Below are 19,530 nucleotides of genomic sequence, written 5' to 3'. Positions count from 1 at the left end.
TGCAACCCCTGCGGATAACAATAATTGACTGTAGACAGAATGAACCATGTACATACAGTTAGGTCCATAAATATTTGGACAAAGGCAACTTTTTTCTAATTTTGGTTCTGTACATTACCACAATGAATTTTAAATGAAACAACTCAGATGCAGTTCAAGTGCAGACTTTCAGCTTTAATTCAGTGGGGTGAACAAAACGATTGCATAAAAATGTGAGGCAACTAAAGCATTTTTTTTTTTAACACAATACCTTCATTTCAGGGGCTCAAAAGTAATTGGACAAATTAAATAACTGGAAATAAAATGTTCATTTCTAATACTTGGTTGAAAACCCTTTGCTGGCAATGACAGCCTGAAGTCTTGAACTCATGGACATCACCAGATGCTGGGTTTCCTCTTTTTAATGCTCTGCCAGGCCTTTACTGCAGCGGCTTTCAGTTGCTGTTTGTTTGTGGGCCTTTCTGTCCGAAGTTTAGTCTTCAACAAGTGAAATGCATGCTCCAATTGGGTTAAGATCAGGTGACTGACTTGGCCATTCAAGAATTTTCCACTTCTTTGCTTTAATAAACTCCTGGGTTGCTTTGGCTATATGTTTTGGGTCATTGTCCATCTGTACCATGAAACGCCGCACAATCAATTTGACTGCATTTAGCTGGATTTGAGCAGACAGTATGTCTCTGAACACCTCAGAATTCATTTGGCTGCTTCTGTCCTGTGTCACATCATCAAAAAACACTAGTGTCCCAGTGCCACTGGCAGCCACGCACGCCCAAGCCATCACACTGCCTCCACCGTGTTTTACAGATGATGTGGTATGCTTTGGATAATGAGCTGTTCCACGCCTTTATACTTTTTTCTTGCCATCATTCTGGTAGAGGTTGATCTTGGTTTCATCTGTCCAAAGAATATTTTTCCAGAACTGTGCTGGCTTTTTTAGATGTTCTTTAGCAAAATCCAATCTAGCCTTTCTATTCTTGAGGCTTATGAGTGGCTTGTACCTTGCAGTGCACCCTCTGTATTTACTTTCATGCAGTCTTCTCTTGATGGTAGACTTGGATATCGATATGCCTACCCCCTGGAGAGTGTTGTTCACTTGGTTGGCTGTTGTGAAGGGGTTTCTCTTCACCATGGAAATGATTCTGTGATCATCCACCACTGTTGTCTTCCGTGGACGTCCAGGTCTTTTTGCATTGCTGAGTTCACCAGTGCTTGCTTTCTTTCTAAGGATGTACCAAACTGTAGATTTTGCCACTCGTAATATTGTAGCAATTTCTCAGATGGGTTTTTTCTGTTTTCACAGCTTAAGGATGGTTTCTTTCACCTGCATGGAGAGCTCCTTTGACCGAAAGTTGTCTGTTCACAGCAAAATCTTCCACATGCAAGCACCACATCTCAAATCAACTCCAGGCCTTTTATCTGCTTAATTGATAATGACATAACGACGGACTTGCCCACACCTGCCCATGAAATTTGAGTCAATTGTCCAATTACTTCTGAGCTCCTGAAATGAAGGGATTGTGTTAAATAAATGCTTTAGTTGCCTCACATTTTTATGCAACCGTTTTGTTCTCCCCACTGAATTAAAGTTGAAAGTCTACACGTCAACTGCATCCGACTTGTTTCATTTAAAATTCATTGCGGTAATGTACAGAACCAAAATTAGAAAAGAGTTGTGTCTGTCCAAATATTTATGGACCTAACTGTACCTTGACAGTGAACTTTAAAATAGATTTTCCTACTCTACTTATTCACCTTTAAAGTTGTGTCAAGAAAAGATTTTTAAATACTTCTCCAGCTAACTTAAAGTATCATTCTGCTTCTGATAGAATTCCAGTTTACTCAAACATGAGATCTCTAACATACTGCTGCTTGATGCTAGAACTGTCAAGCATTCATCACAGCAGGTTGAAGCTGAATTTGTCCATTACTGAAAAAGTTACAAATAAATAAATACAGAGCCCTTTCAATGTTAACTCATTTTAACTACCTCAGACAACAGTGCCTGTTTCAACACTGAAAGCTTCAACTTTCACCTGTGAAGTTTACATATCTGTGCACAAATTGGAAGGATTTTGGGCTTTACAGATTTACAGTGTGCAAAAAAGTAAAAAATAAGAAATTAATAATATTAAGAAGAAATACAAAAAAGGCATATAAACACTTACCAGGAGCATGCAAATCTAATTTTATAGTTAATTTGAAAGCCCTACTGTAGGTTTGCTTATTCTTGATTGCAGGTTGATATTTAAACTGAAAATTTAAATTAAACTCTTTTTTATTACTATTAGCAAATTGACTTTGCAACATTCCTCAAGCGCAACTTTGAACTGGATACTTACATATGTACATTTTGTCAGTCAATTATAGAACTTGCTTTTAATCTAGTGCAAGGTCACACTATCAACAGCCCATTCTGGAAGTATTGGGCAGAAGGAAGGAACTAACCTTGAATGGGATAGAAGGCATTTTATACATTTTTAAAATTTTATGAATAGTAGTGGTGTACTATACCTCATGCTCTAGGAACAATGCTTTCTGTTGCCCTTGGGACCAGTATTCCAATGCATAAGCGAGGAGCTTCATAGACAGAGTGTTCACACGTAGAAAGTTTCCAACAAACACCACTCTGTTTATTTTCTAAAATGACAAACAGGCCAAATGACATATTTGGAAACAATCTTTTGCATTGTACCATACTGACAATTTAGGAAATTCATTTTGCTGTATGAATAAAGTAGAGTCCCATTAAGTACATGTTTGTGTTTATGATATTCTTTTCTACAAAAAAGAAAAAAAGAAAAAAAATGGGTACAAGATTTCAAGTTTTAAAAAAATGTGAAAGGCAAAAAGAGATGTGGCCCAAATCTACATATCATTTGACATAACATTTTCCCTTAAAGCTTCTCCATTTACAAACAGAAAACTATTACTTCTGCAAGATACTTACAATAGACTTAGAAAGCATTCAGACCCTTCTCTTCAGTACTTTGTAGTATGAATTAGAGTCTCAAAATTTATATAACAAACGTTTAAGTATGTTTTTCATTCATATAAATGGAACAGTGTTTTTGGCTGTGCTGGAATCTATCCATCAGCATCAGGTAAAACAAAGGAAGCAAACCTAGACTTGATGCTATTTTATCCCAAGATCCACTCATACAGTGCATCCGGAAAGTATTAATGCGCATCACTTTTTTCCACGTTTTGTTATGTTACAGCCTTATTCCAAAATGGATTAAATTCATTTTTTTCCCTCAGAATTCTACACACAACACCCCATAATGACAACATGAAAAAAGTTTCCTTGAGGTTTTTGCAAATTTATTAAAATTAAAAAAATTGAGAAAGCACATGTACATAAGTATTCACAGCCTTTGCCATGAAGCTCAAAATTGAGCTTGGATGCATCCTGTTTCCCCTGATCATCCTTGATATGTTTCTGCAGCTTAATTGGAGTCCACCTGTGGGAAATTCAGTTGATTGGACATGATTTGGAAAGGCACACACCTGTCTATATAAGGTCCCACAGTTGACAGTTCATGTCAGAGCACAAACCAAGCATGAAGTCAAAGGAATTGTCTGTAGACCTCCGAGACAGGATTGTCTCGAGGCACAAAACTGGGGAAGGTTACAGAAAAATTTCTGCTGCTTTGAAGGTCCCAATGAGCACAGTGGCCTCCATCATCTGTAAGTGGAAGAAGTTCGAAACCACCAGGACTCTTCCTAGAGCTGGCCGGCCATCTAAACTGAGCGATCGCGGGAGAAGGGCCTTAGTCAGAGAGGTGACCAAGAACCCAATGGTCACTCTGTCAGAGCTCCAGAGGTCCTCTGTGGAGTGAGTAGAACCTTCCAGAAGGACAACCATCTCTGCAGCAATCCACCAATCAGGCCTGCATGGTAGAGTGGCCAGATGGAAGCCACTCCTTAGTAAAAGGCACATGGCAGCCCGCCTAGAGTTTGCCAAAAGGCACCTGAAGGACTCTCAGATCATGAGGAAAAAAAATTCTCTGGTCTGATGAGACAAAGATTGAACTCTTTGGTGTGAATGCCAGGTGTCACGTTTGGAGGAAACCAGGCACTGCTCATCACCAGGCCAATACCATCCCTACAGTGAAGCATGGTGGTGGCAGCATCAGGCTGTGAGGATGTTTTTCAGCGGCAGGAACTGGGAGACTAGTCAGGATAAAGGGAAAGATGACTGCAGCAATGTACAGAGAGATTCTGGATGAAAACCTGCTCCAGAGCGCTCTTGACCTCAGACTGGGGCAACGGTTCATCTTTCAGCAGGACAATGACCCTAAGCACACAGCCAAGATATCAAAGGAGTGTCTTCAGGACAACTCTGTGAATGTTCTTGAGTGGCCTAGCCAGAGCCCAGACTTGAATCCGATTGAACATTTCTGAAGGGATCTTAAAATGGCTGTGCACCAACGCTTCCCATCCAACCTGATGGAGCTTGCGAGGTGCTGCAAAGAGGAATGGGCAAAAAAAACTGGCCAAGGATAGGTGTGCCAAGCTTGTGGCATCATATTCAAAAAGACTTGAGGCTGTAATTGCTGCCAAAGGTGCATCGACAAAGTATTGGCTGTGAATACTTATGTACATGTGATTTCTCAGTTTTTTTATTTTTAATAAATTTGCAAAAACCTCAAGTACTAGGGTATTGTACCGTGTTAGCCATTATGAATGTAGAGTAAAGCCAAGCAAAATGACACCTTTTATTGGCTAACTAGAAAGATTACAATATGCAAGCTTTCGAGGCAACTCAGGCCCCTTCTTCAGGCATCTTGCCTGAAGAAAAGGGCCGGAGTTGCCTCGAAAGCTTGCATATTGTAATCTTTCTAGTTAGCCAATAAAAGGTGTCATTTTGCTTGGCTTTTCTCTACCAAAAACCTCAAGTAAACTTTTTTCACGTTGTCATTATGGGGTGGTGTGTGTAGAATTCTGAGGAAAAAAATGAATTTAATCCATTTTGGAATAAGGCTGTAACATAACAAAATGTGGAAAAAGTGATGCGCTGTGAATACTTTCTGGATGCACTGTACATACATCCATCCTTTGGGCTAATTTGGAATCTCCAATAAAACTAATGTGCCCTTTTTTGGGGAAGAAAACCACAGTTAAAAAACTACGGTCTGCATATAGGCAGCATGTAAAGAAAATGGACTTAAGCAAATTACCTTTAAAATTAAGTTGTTTAAGCTGATTCTTTATAAATGCTGTCTGTTTGCAAACTCCGTATTCTATGTTTATACTGCAGCAAAATGTAAAAAATGTTAATCCCCTCCCCGCCATCACAATGTACTGCAAGCACCTGATCTGGTTCAGACTTCAAAGGCTAACTGTACCTGTAGTTAATAAGCCTCATTCAAATTTATGGCTTACCTTTTCAAATGTTTCCAGTTCCAAAAAGTGAAATCAATATGATTTAAAGTAGTACATTTATGTCTTTAACTTTGCATTTTAATGATTTCTTCTAAATGGTGTATACATTATTGTCATGAAGAAAGCAACTGAAACAATGCCAGGTCTCTTTGCTTTCATAGCCCTGTACAATGCTGCTTGATTCTCAAGCCACAAGGCAGCACTGTAAAGAAGCCAAAAGCAGAGAGAGAAAAACTGCCACAAAGCCTTGAATATATAATCAACACAACACCTGATGAAAGTAGGGATGAACTCATGTAGGTTTACCAAGGCTGACACTGGTTGTTGACTGATTTCCAATAATTCTGGCTAAAACAGGTGATTCAGACTTGAAAGGAAATTTGGCAGCATTAAATACTATACATTCATTGATAACTATACATACACACACACACACACACAAGTAGTGATGTCACAATACCAGAATTTTGTACCAGTAAAATTTGACAATACTCAACCATAGCAAAAACTCCATTTGATGGCTTTTTATTAAAGTACCTCTACTATAGAAGTAAATAATATTGTGCCTTTTTCTGCAATACAATATTAAATTATAATCACTAATAGTAACAGCCGCTTTAAAATACTGGTATATCCTTTAAGTAGTCATGCAACTAACATTTAAGTAAGCAAGTGTTGATTAGATTAGGTTAAACTTGTTGTCATTATACAGGTACAAGAAAATGCAGTATAGCATCTGACCAAAAAGTGCAAATAGTAGAATGAAATATTATATATATATATATTGTGATGGACGGCCGGCAGCTCACCTCGGTCGGGATGCCCAAAGGTTGGAAGGATATGGGAAGGCAACTACTTTTGGACACTGCTTCCCCCAAAATGCTAGATGGCAGCTCCCCTGGAGTGTAGCGGTGCCCTGGATTCCTGCAGGGCATCCTTGGACTTTGGTCACTCAGCTCTGTTTGGTATCATGGGTGCCACCAGGAGGAGCTGTGAGAGGACCAGGAGAGCCATGCCTCATCCATAGCCTGGAAGTACTCCCAAGTCACAAGGACGGAAGCTCCAAAGTACTTTTGGGCTGAAGAAAAAAAGCCAGCTCTTCATTAGTCCCGGAAGTGCTAGTCGGGTGGAGGTGGACAAAGCTTGTTGGGAGGTGTGGAGGAGAGTTGGAGAGAGAATTGTATTGTATTTGTGATTCTTTACCTGAGCATGATTATTGTGGCTGTGGTGCTATAAGGCACTGTTGCTAAGAACGAAAATTATTAAAATACTTCTTGGGACTTTTACTCGGTGTCCAGAGCGTCTGTCTGATGTTGTCTGGCGGTGGAAGGTACATTTTGAGGAGCTCCTGAATCCGATGGATATGCCCTCTGTGGAGGAGGCAGTGCCAGAAGCCGATGGGGGATCAATGCCCATTTCCCTAAGGAAGGTCACTAAGGTCGTTAAGCAACTCTGCAATGGCAAGGCCCTGGGGGTGGATGAGATCCGCCCTGAAATGCTGAAGGCTCTGGACATTGGCTATCATGCCTGACATGCCTTTTTGTATGTTGCGTGGTCATCAGGAGCTGTGCCTCTGGAGTGGCAGACCAGGGTGACAGCATTTTTAAAAAGGAGGTCAGGAGGGTGTGCTCCAACTACTGGGGAAAATCATGCTTCTCAGTCCAGGACATGGAATGGTGGACCAGCTATTCACCCTCATTAGGATTCTGAATAGGACATTGGAGTATGCCTTACCCTATCAGTCTACATGTGTTTTGTGGACTTACAGAAGGCGTATGACCGTGTTCCTCGAGGATCCTTTGGGGGTTTCTGGGAGAGTATAGGGTCCCAGGGCCCCTAATAAGGGATTTACCGTTCCTGTATATACAGTGGGGCAAAAAAGTATTTAGTCAGCCACCAATTGTGCAAGTTCTCCCACTTAAAAAGATGAGAGAGGCCTGTAATTTTCATCATAGGTATACCTCAACTATGAGAGACAAAATCAGAAAAAAAATCCAGAAAATCACATTGTCTGATTTTTGAAGAATTTATTTGCAAATTATGGTGGAAAAAAAGTATTTGGTCAATAACAAAAGTTCATCTCAATACTTTGTTATATACCCTTTATTGGCAATGACAGAGGTCAAACGTTTTCTGTAAGTCTTCACAAAGTTTTCACACACTGTTGCTGGTATTTTGGCCCATTCCTCCATGCAGATCTCCTCTAGAGCAGTGATGTTTTGGGGCTGTCGCTGGGCAACATGGACTTTCAACTCCCTCCAAAGATTTTCTATGGGGTTGAGATCTGGAGACTGGCTAGGCCACTCCAGGACCTTGAAATGCTTCTTATGAAGCCACTCCTTCGTTACCCGGGCGGTGTGTTTGGGATCATTGTCATGTTGAAAGACCCAGCCACGTTTCATCTTCAATGCCCTTGCTGATGGAAGGAGGTTTTCACTCAAAATCTGACGATACATGACCCCATTCATTCTTTCCTTTACACGGATCAGTCGTCCTGGTCCCTTTGCAGAAAAATAGCCCCAAAGCATGATGTTTCCACCCCCATGCTTTACAGTAGGTATGGTGTTCTTTGGATGCAACTCAGCATTCTTTCTCCTCCAAACACGACAAGTAGAGTTTTTACCAAAAAGTTCTATTTTGGTTTCATCTGACCATATGACATTCTCCCAATCGTCTTCTGGATCATCCAAATGCTCTCTAGCAAACTTCAGACGGGCCTGCACATGTACTGGCTTAAGCAGGATTTGAGTCCCTGGCGGCGTAGTGTGTTACTGATGGTAGCCTTTGTTACTTTGGTCCCAGCTCTCTGCAGGTCATTCACTAGGTCCCCCCGTGTGGTTCTGGGATTTTTGCTCACCGTTCTTGTGATCATTTTGACCCCACGGGGTGAGATCTTGCGTGGAGCCCCAGATCGAGGGAGATTATCAGTGGTCTTGTATGTCTTCCATTTTCTAATAATTGCTCCCACAGTTGATTTCTTCACACCAAGCTGCTTACCTATTGCAGATTCAGTCTTCCCAGTCTGGTGCAGGTCTACAATTTTGTTTCTGGTGTCCTTTGACAGCTCTTTAGTCTTGGCCATAGTGGAGTTTGGAGTGTGACTGTTTGGCCATAGTGGAGTTTGGAGTGTGACTGTTTGAGGTTGTGGACAGGTGTCTTTTATATTGATAGCGAGTTCAAACAGGTGCCATTAATACAGGTAATGAGTGGAGGACAGAGGAGCCTCTTACAGAAAAAGTTACAGGTCTGTGAGAGCCAGAAATCTTGCTTGTTTGTAGGTGACCAAATACTTATTTTCCACCAGAATTTGCAAATAAATTCTTTAAAAATCAGACAATGTGATTTTCTGGATTTTTTTTTCTCATTTTGTCTCTCATAGTTGAGGTATACCTATGATGAAAATTACAGACCTCTCTCATCTTTTTAAGTGGGAGAACTTGCACAATTGGTGGCTGACTAAATACTTTTTTGCCCCACTGTATTAATAACCTGGCTGAAAAAAGGCGGGTGGAGACCATCACATAAAAATTTAAACAAAACACAAAATCACAACTAAACCGTCATTACCCTTCATTCTTAATACTGAAACTGTCATTCCACACCTCATTCACAGCACACATCTTTGCAATCCAGCCAATGTTGTTGGTGATGGTAACCAGGGTAGCTCTTGCCAGGTCCTCCTTACTCACAGTTTCTCGCTTTTCTTTATGGATCATGTTCCCAAAGCTGAAAGGCACAATGGTTAAATACAGGTTAAAGTATATAGTTTAATGCTTCTAAGTCAGTGTCAAGTGGCATTGTACATTCATGGCTTAAAAACAAAGAAATGGAGATCAGATGATATTTCCTTGTGTTTATCTGCATGCCATGCTGATCAGAGACCAAAAAAAAAAGTTCTGTTATAACTCTTCATCCAGCTATTCTTTTCAAAGACACTTTTCCTTAATAAGAGTCACAGGAAGCCTTAGTCTGATAATGCAAAAAACAATTCTTGACTAGGCAGAAAGTCTATCAAAGAGCACACACAACCATGCACACAAATCTGCATACATAAAAGCCACATTTTGAATTAACAACTGAAATTGCATGGTGATCTTAGGGATGTAAAAGGAAAATCAAATAACCAGGCACGTACAAAGTCAACATATACTGAGCATACATCAAGTGTGACATTGCAGGGAATCAAATGCTTACTTGCACTATGCTTGTATACAGAAGTGTCTGCATTTGGAGAATTTTAGACAAAATATGTATATATATTTAATGAAAGTTAAATTGTCCAGCCACTCAAGACAAGTGTTCTAACTTCATGAGAAAAAGACATAAAACAGAACTTCTATATGTTCCTTTTCAAAAATCTGCATTTTCTGTTTCTCTGCCTCTTAAAAGCAAATATTGATTATCTTCAGAATTTTAAAAAGTCTGTACTTTAATCAGTGTTCCATTAAAAAAAAAAAAAAAAAAAAAAATTATTGAAAAGCATTTTGTTGAATCGGTAATACTTCTTCATCCACACAGATTACCAAAGATAATTGGATAAAGAATCCGTCATACAGGACATTTATCCAATCAGAGAAGTCCTAGTAAAGGGACTCACAAGTGTTGGAGCTTATTACATTCTGGAAACCCGCTATGCACAACAACACAGGAGATGGAAAAATTGTAGATGAAAGCTTCTGCATCTCTAATCAGCATTAATTCACTTCTTTTCAATCTTATTACAAAAGAAAGGAGTACTCTGACATAACATCACTTAGTCAGGATATAAAAACTATCACACAGAAATTGACCTGTTGTGTTCTGCAAGTCTTAGTATCACTCCAAAGAGACTGTACTATTCAGCAATGCTGACATATACTACCAATGGTTATAAGTAAAAGATGTTAACAATATGTTGAAAAGGGGCGAAAAAGACATTAATCAGATTATATATTATCTGAGGTACTGTATAATCAGATCATATGGCCTCACTAAGATATCTAAAGAAGGATTTATTTTCAAGCGAATTAAGTAATATAAATTCTGTTGCACACAACATTTCTAAATACAAATGTATTTGGCTACCATCTTAGGCTGGGTTTATACTTCACGCGATGTGACACATGCTCTAGCGGACGCTCCTGCTACGCAAGCATTTTACGATTTATACTTGCGTGCATACTTAACGTACTGTAAATCTGGAGAAACCCACCAGGTGGCAGTGCGAGCTATTATCACGGTGAGGACTGCCTGGAACACCAATTAAATTCTGATGACACCTTACCGCAATATCACTTAAAAGGATGTTTAATGATTAAATTCATCAATCCAGGGATGTGTCTATTCCAGCAAGCATTGGGCATGAGGCAGAAACAATCCTTAGACGGGGCATCAGTTCGTCTCAAGGTGAATACAAGCACTCACATACACTAGCATCATTTTAGTGTCACCAAATCTGCATATCTTTGGAAGGAAACCGGAGCTCACTGTGGAAACCCAGCAGGAAAACATGTACACTCCAAGCAAGGAACAACAGCGACGTGACTCCCTGCGAGACAGCAGTGCTACTGCTCCACCACCATGTCACCCCCATGTGTGTAATTATTAACAGTATTCATTATTTAAACGAAATTAACGATTTATCTGTAAAATGTAACATACATACTTTAATGCATTTTATCATGAAAGTGATATCCTAGCACAAGAATATAACAAAAATTCATCATCCAGTTCTTATCAGACAGGCTACATCTACTGATCACATCCCTCAATAATCTGCGATACTGAAAAGCTAACATTTGCACTAGAGATAAAGTATTGTCAGAATCAGTCTGCTTTTACAGTATGCATCCAACTCACCATCTCTAAAGGCAGGATATTCTGCTTAGACATGGAGGATAAATCACTCACCAACTGAGCAACACTGGAGCATGACAAGGAACACTCCCGTCTTTTCTTTTCACTCTGTACACTTCAGACTATAAAATATAACACTAGGTCATGTCACAGGCATACATTCACAGATGATTCTGCACTTATGGGGTTTATTGATAAGGGGGGGGGGGTGAAGCAGAGTATAGGGTTCATGTGGAGAACTTTGTTTCTTGGTGCAGAAAGGATTGTCTGCAACTTAACATCAACAAAACAAATGAACTGCTTATTGACTCTCACTGCCTCAGGGAGTGGATGTAGAGGTGTTGCATTCCTATAAGTACTTGGTGTCCACACCAATGACAGGTTGGACTGGTCTAATAACACAGAAAAACTATAAGAAAGTCCAAATCAGGCTCTTTATCTTAGGAGACTGGATTCCTTTATTGTGGGTAGTGACATCCTTCACATATTGTACAACTCTGATGGCTAATGCAATTTTGTATGCTGTGGTGTGCTGAGGCTAGTAATTTTACTTCAACAGTGGCCCACCAAATCAACATACTAATTAAAAGGCCTGTCTCAGTTATGGGATACACTCTGAATCCAACTCAGCTAGTAGCAAAGCAGAGAGTTAAAACAAAACTGAGTGCTATTATGAACACAGTGTGTCAGAGAAGAGGATCTGCAGCAAACATTGACTACTTTCAACCAACAAATTTGACAGAAATGCGTCAGGAAACGCCCCTGGGAATCATTAATATCAACAGCAATACACACGTATAATGCCTCACTGTGACTGTAACTGCCAAGTCAGAAGTTTTCTTTCTTTTTAATTTTCTTCCTTTTAAGTCTGTCTTGTGTATGTCCATACCCCAGTGAATGAACATATTTATTTATTCATATATTTATAGCTTCTGAAAAAAAAAGCCAAATTTTCCCTGGGGACAAATACATTTCTATCCGATTCAAACTTCAAATGCAGTACACTTTGCGAAGAGCTTGTGAATATGCCCACACCCGACTAAGAACTCTTTACTGAGACAGCCCCAGAGTAGGAAAGGGTCTACCTGTTTTCATAGGCTAAAGGAAGTGATGGAAAGAAAGGCATGGCCTAAGCTAAATTGAAATTAAAAATACACATTTCCTAATAAAATGAAATACTAAGTGACTCAAATGTTTGCTTAACTGGTTCTCTGCTTTGTCAAAAGCAATTCTACATTAAAGCATTCGGAGTAGAACTGAATGGGAATCCAAGTGCTGCACTACATGATGTGCCACAAAGGTGCTTTACTTTTTAAAAATTTACGTGTTAATATTTTTGATAGTGGTGGCACAGTGGTGCGGTGGGTAGCGCTGCTGCCTTGCAGTTAGAAGACCCGGGTTCGCTTCACGGGTCCTCCCTGCGTGGAGTTTGGATGTTCTCCCCGTGTCTGCGTGGGTTTCCTCCAGGTGCTCCAGTTTCCTCCCACAGTCCAAAGACATGCAGGTTAGGTGCATTGGCGATTCTAAATTGACCCTAGTGTGTTGCTTAGTGTGTGGGTGAGTGTGTGCCCTGCGGTGGGCTGGCACCCTGCCTGGGGTTTGTTTCCTGCCTTGCGCCCTGTGTTGGCTGGGATTGGCTCCAGCTGACACCCGTGACCCTGTAGTTAGGATATAGCGGGTTGGATAATGGATGGATGGATTTTAGATAGTTACTGTAAATCATCATTTATTAGCAAAAGCAAAGTATGATTAATTAAAAATAGCTTAATTCACCATTAAGCAAATTGAACAAGTTTAGCTGGTAACACAAGGACATGTTATATAACAAAATAAATCCTTATCATATAACTTCTAACACTGTATACAAATTGACATAAATTTTTATGAGAAAATGTGTGCATTTGTTAGTTTTGTACTAGTGTAATAAACCTTTTAATGTGTACTATAATCCAGTCCAATTTTGAAGGTCCCTAAAGTCCCAATCTCTACAACACTACTTAATAACTTATTCCATGTGTGTGAAGTTTGTCCTAAACAAGTTTTCAATTGTATCCACATTTTTGACAACAAATGCATTTTGAAGTAACAGATCCATAGTACTAGTTTCATACATAGTTTTAAACACTTTTGTCATGTCACCTCTTAATCTCCGTTTCCTTAAACTGGAAAAGTTTAATTCCTTCAGTCGTTCCTCTTAGCGGATACCTCTCAGTCCCAGAATAAGCCTAGTTATTCTATAGCGCTGCTATATCTTTTTCTAACATGGAAAACAAACTTTACATCACTAGTGTGTTTATACAGCTTAATCATACCCTCACTTAAGTTATATAGCACGATGTGTAGAGTACAACTCAACATCCTATTAGATTTCTTGTACTCTGAATGCAGATAATTATGAGCCCACTAGGACTTCTAGCTATTTCTCAAAAGGTATACTTCCAGGTTGCAAACCTAACATTTTGTATTCAGTCTAACATTTTTACTTCCTTTGTGTAATAAGTTACATTTACTTACATTGACCTTATTCTGCCACAAATCTGCCAAAGCATTAATCGCATCTAACATTAAACATGTAATCATAAAATAAGTACTTAAATCAATAACAAAAATAATGTAAACTCCACACAAACAAACTTAAAAAAAAAATTAATGGCAGATCTTATACTTAAACAATGAACTCCAACCTGAACTTTTAACAAAATACTACTTGTGCAAGTACAACTTGAATTTGAACGCCATTCTAAAGGTAAGTTAAAAAGAATGTTTTATAAGCATCATGTTAATTCTCAGATTGGTATAGTATATAAAACAGACATGTTAAAGTATAACTAAACGATCGGAACAACTGTGGAATTTCAATACACTGCTAAAGAATGATTTAATTGAAAGTATAAGCATCTCGTAAATGGGCATACATTAAAATTGCGTTAAAACTGCGTAAATACCATCCACAATTGTTCATCTTCATCAACAACTTGATAATTATAGTCTACACAAGTGTTTTTCAACTAGTGCATTATGAAAACAGTATAGTGCCCCTGGGTCCTAACCTATGGAAAACACACTCTTCTGGTGGTCGAGACCTGCGAGAAGGACGGGTCTACCTGGAGAAGCCGGCATAAAAGCAGCTCCACAATCTCTGTTTTGTGGAAAAAGTACTTGGAGAGCACTACTGCAGCAGCTAGGAGATGTGTTAAAGGTTACTGCTTGAAATGACTGATTTTTAATTTAATATTCACATATGATTGCAAACCATATTTTCAGCAGCTTGTGACAGGACAGAAAAAATAACTATTTGATAATTGTGATTTAGGAGCCTAATGCAGATAATATTGGGCCAGTTCTTTAGGTTGATTGGTTGATTAAAGCAGGACTGACCCATTACCCCAGTCCTTACTTATCACTTTCTGGCAGAGGCCATGAGTGAATAGAACAGGTGCAGAAAAAGATGCTATTTTGGTTTTAGAAGAGTACAGTCCATATATAACAGCCTTATAATATAGGTTACTGAAGGGGTATATATATATATATATATATATATATATATATATATACACACACACACACACACACACACACACATTCATATACACACACAGGTCCAAGTATGTCCTGCATTTATGTAAGGAACACAATCCTGCTGGAAAGACAGCCATTACCCTGATGTCCTAATGGTAAACTCTTAGACTCTCCTTAATTAATCATGTTTAAATGCTAAGCGGTAATTAAAGAAAATTTTATAATTGAGTTAGCACCATTAAAACCTATTTTTATGTCTGATATAACAAGTAAATTGTCTTACAATGCTTCAAATAATTTTCACAATACCCAAAACTGTCTAACATCATATTATGATAAATTATGATAATTATTATAAATATTTAAGATTCTATTATTTAGAAATAATTCTATATAATAATTCTATTATAGTAAAGCACTTTGGCCACAGCATTCCGATGTTGTTTTAAATGTGCTATATAAATAAAGTTGACATTGACATGAATGCATGTATCTGCAAACCATTCAGTATTTTCTGAATAAAAATGTGAGTTATAAGACAAGTTTGGTATTTTTCAAGTCAAAGTTATTTCTTCACAAGGTGTTGTATATTAGTATGCCACATGAAACTGAAGTTCTGAAGTTAAGCATATTTTACTAATTTTAAAAATTAACTAGCCTATTCTTGCTTTTTATAATGGAGCTGAAGGGTTCCAATGCAATGAAAAGCCTTACAACATACCAAATACTTCAATTTTTCAACCCAGGTATGTTAGAAAATTGATCCCTGTCTTGACATTACAATCTTATTGCAAAACAGCACGTCCATGTCATTTTAAGGAGAGGAAAAAAAACAAAGCAAAAACACTGCAGTGAGATTCAGCCATTTTAAAAGAAAACCAGCTGTTGCCTCACTTTGCTAAGTTCATCTTCATCCGTGGCATTGCGGCACTCTTCAGGGTCAGGGGGAGTAGATTCACTTCATTAACAAAGCAGCTACTGACATTGAATGTTGATGTCCAGATATGAATTACTGCTTCAGTTCTGTAGACAACTAGACAATAACAACCAAAAAAAGTCACGCAATTGCTTTTATTTTGTCACTAAACAGAACATTTCCTTCTTTACCTCGCAAAAATACTGCCTGCTGTCGGTGGATTGATAAAACACTGATGTATGACAGTATATTGAGCAGGCATGAAGCCAGAGCTTGAAGTGGGGCATTTTTCTGTTTTTGCAGTGGAGGTCCTGCCAGAGATGGTTGTGGCACCTCATACTCTGACAGCAAACACAACCTGTAAGCTCTTTAATACAGAACTCTAACAGCACACGCAAAGCTCCAAAACAACCCAACATCCTATTGATAAAGAAATTGTGTAAAATGTGAATTGCACAGTGTGAAGGACCAAGCAGCCAAATAAATGCATAAAGTACTGGCAATTATGTTTTCCACTTCAAGCACCGCAAATATTATTTAATCAAGTGACAAGAACTGAGCAGATGTTATATGCATCCATTCCACTTATCCAGGGCAGGGTCGTGGGGCAGCTGAAGCCTATTCCAGCAAGCATCGGACACAAGGCAGGAACACCACCCAAACAGCACCAGTCCATAACAGGGCAATCATACACGGACATAGGCACCATAGGGTGAGTTTAGCAATACCAATTAACTAAGCTTCAGTATGATTAAACGTAAGTGAAGTTCAGTAAAGATATTTTATCATAGGCATTGGGGTTGCGATTCTTGCTTCACAGTGTCAGGTCCTACATGGGGTTTGTATGGTCTGTGTATTCATGGATTGATTGGCATAAGCATCACTGAACATTATGCTCAGTTCTGTTATTACCATATCGTCAACAAGAGTGACTTAATATGCATTTAAAAAAACATGCTTAATGGCATTTCAATCCGCTCTGTTGCATGTTTTCATTTTCTGTTTTTTTTTTTTGTTTTTTTTAAATTGTGTATACGCAAGACAAACCACGGACACGGCAAAGTTGAGGTGGTCGGCATCAGGTAGTCACCCACAATGGCCTCTGCAAGCAGAAAATGAGCAAGAAATGTATGTTTGCTTCACAAATACAGGACCAAGAATATGTGATAAAATAATTATTTCTAGTAGTTACCTTCCATTATCACAAGGATGTTTCATAAACATGGAAGGCATGTTTTCTTAAATTGAAACATTTGCTGCTTGAAAGTCTGCATACAGTAATCCCTCCTCCATCGCGGGGGTTGCGTTCCAGAGCCACCCGCGAAATAGGAAAATCCGCGAAGTAGAAACCATATGTTTATATGGTTATTTTTAGAATGTCATGCTTGGGTCACAGATTTGCGCAGAAACACAGGAGGTTGTAGAGAGACAGGAACGTTATTCAAACACTGCAAACAAACATTTGACTCTTTTTCAAAAGTTTAAACTGTGCTCCATGACAAGACAGAGATGACAGTTCTGTCTCACAATTAAAAGAATGCAAACATATCTTCCTTTTCAAAGGAGTGCAAAGCCAGCAGTCAAAAAAAAAAATCAATAGGGCTTTTTGGCTTTTAAGTATGCGAGGCACCGCCGGTACAAAGCTGTTGAAGGCGGCAGCTCACACCCCCTCTGTCAGGAGCAGGAAGAGAGAGAGAGAGAGCCACAGAAAAACAAAGTCAAAAATCAATACGTGCCCTTTGAGCTTTTAAGTATGCGAAGCACCCGCAGCTGCACACAGCCCCCCTGCTCACACCCCCCTACGTCAGCGCAAGAGAGAGAGAGAGAGAGAGAGAGAGAAAGTAAGTTGGGTAGCTTCTCAGCCATCTGCCAATAGCGTCCCTTGTATGAAATCAACTGGGCAAACCAACTGAGGAAGCATGTACCAGAAATTAAAAGACCCGTTGTCTGCAGAAACCCACGAAGCAGAGAAAAATCCGCGATATATATTTAAATATGCTTACATATAAAATCCGCGATGGAGTGAAGCCGCGAAAGGCGAAGCGCGATATAGCGAGGGATCACTGTATTTGATAAGTTTTGAGGCTTTTTCTTTCATCTAGAGTCCATGGTACCCTAAAAGCCACACTGTAAACTACAAGAACAGGCAAGGTATTTTTAGAACATAATTAGAACATAATTTCAATTAATATATACCACAGTTGTGAAGACCTTATCCTTTAAGCCATAACATCAGATAGTTTAATCAGACTTCCTTTATCAGAACTGTACACTGTCATATTTTTAAATTACTTATTGAAAACTTGCAATGATCAAGGATAGAAAAAGTAGGCAAACTCCTTTAGTGCCATCTTATTTAGATTATATATTGTGAAAAATAAGCACAGACTTTTACTCATAATTGCATAATTAAATATTTCAAATTAAAAGTAACATTTTGTTACCTAGATGCAACAGCCCATCCTGGCAAATCAAACCGCTCATAGTCACCACCATAAATATCTTGAACCAGCTTGTCTGCATTTCTGCTATCACCTCTTGATGCCATTTCAAGAGCTTCATCAAAGTTGTCACATCCAGTCAGCAAACTACACAGTCCTAAGAATGTTCCACCACCTAGACTAAAAAAGGAAAAATGTAAGCAAACTGAAGCATCCTCTATGGTTTCAATGGTTGTTATAATTTGCTGTTGATATCAAGTACTCATTTTTCAGAGTGTACACAACACATTGTTAGGATTTCAAAATTATTAAATATTCATATACAGTAGCTGTAATTTGTCCCTTACAAGACAAAAAAAGTCTTAATTTAAAAACTCAAATAGTGCCAAAGTTCAAAACTAGAAGTGCCCAAAGCTGTGTAGCTAATTAATCAAGTAAGGTGTAAGATTTTGTCAAATGAATAATTATCTATTGCTATATTTTGAGCTGCAATTATATGTTGACAGAACTATGTTAACATAAAATTCAGAAATTCAGATATTACACATACTTGATCACATATTTTTTGAATATTCTCTTAAGAAAATTAAATTAGAAAACCTTAAAAAAAAAAAAAAAAAGGAAGAATGGAGACCTGAAAAAATAATTTGGAACTAATAATATTATGCTGACCAAACTTCCATTTGATAAGGAGAGAATTGCATACTCTTCTCTTAGACCACATGATGATTTGTTTGTTGATATTTATGGGATCATTTTAGGGATGAAAAAAATAACTTGCTTCACTATAATTCAAGTTATTACACTTTCTGTCATGGTTTAAAAGCAACCATTCAAACTGAACAACTATAATGTAGAACTTAAAAAGGCTCATACGCTCATAAGGTTGAAAATGTCATTGCTACCGGAATATGCACTGCTAAACAGATAATGAATTATAACATCAGTTTCACAATGCATGCAGAAATTTCAAGTAAAACAGAAATTAGTGGATAATTAGTGGATAATGACATTTAAAAATTATTTGTGAGGTTTCACTCAGTTTGAAGCAGAAAACTACAAGTGACAGCATAATCATGCCATTCTTCACACACAATTAGCTCAGTCTGCTCCATGCCACAGAATAACACTGAAGAGAAAGCATTCAGAGAAATTCAAATAAAGAAGAGCTGCTAATCATCTCTGTGTTGATGACAACAGTGGCTTGTCTGTATATATGATAAAAACATGTTAAAACAATTCATGTACTTTTAAAAGCATGTAGGTTTTTGTGTTTGTGTGTTTAAGAAAGGTACTACTGCAAATGCAGAGTTTCCCTAATTAATAGAAGAATAAAAAAACATGATACAGAAGATTAATTTAATTCCTAATGTAAAACACTGCACCACATAAAATAGCACAGTCTCTTAGAGATAATGCTACTGTGTATACTAG

The 19,530-nt window shown here is 38.4% G+C and overlaps 1 protein-coding gene across 1 annotated transcript in view; it reads right to left on the bottom strand.

Moving 5' to 3' along the window:
- Positions 1-19,530, bottom strand: part of LOC114660809 (pantothenate kinase 3) — an 84,059-nt gene that overhangs the window by 7,917 nt on the left and 56,612 nt on the right. The window contains exons 4-6 of the mRNA XM_028813720.2: positions 18,100-18,276; positions 8,988-9,111; positions 2,512-2,637 (exon numbers count right to left, since the gene is read on the bottom strand). Coding sequence (XP_028669553.1) covers positions 2,512-2,637; positions 8,988-9,111; positions 18,100-18,276 — 427 coding nt within the window. The remainder of the gene's footprint in view (positions 1-2,511; positions 2,638-8,987; positions 9,112-18,099; positions 18,277-19,530) is intronic.

Source organism: Erpetoichthys calabaricus, chromosome 11, assembly GCF_900747795.2.
Source record: "Erpetoichthys calabaricus chromosome 11, fErpCal1.3, whole genome shotgun sequence".
Lineage (NCBI taxonomy): Eukaryota > Metazoa > Chordata > Cladistia > Polypteriformes > Polypteridae > Erpetoichthys > Erpetoichthys calabaricus.
This window is presented reverse-complemented; position numbering and strand designations above follow the sequence as displayed.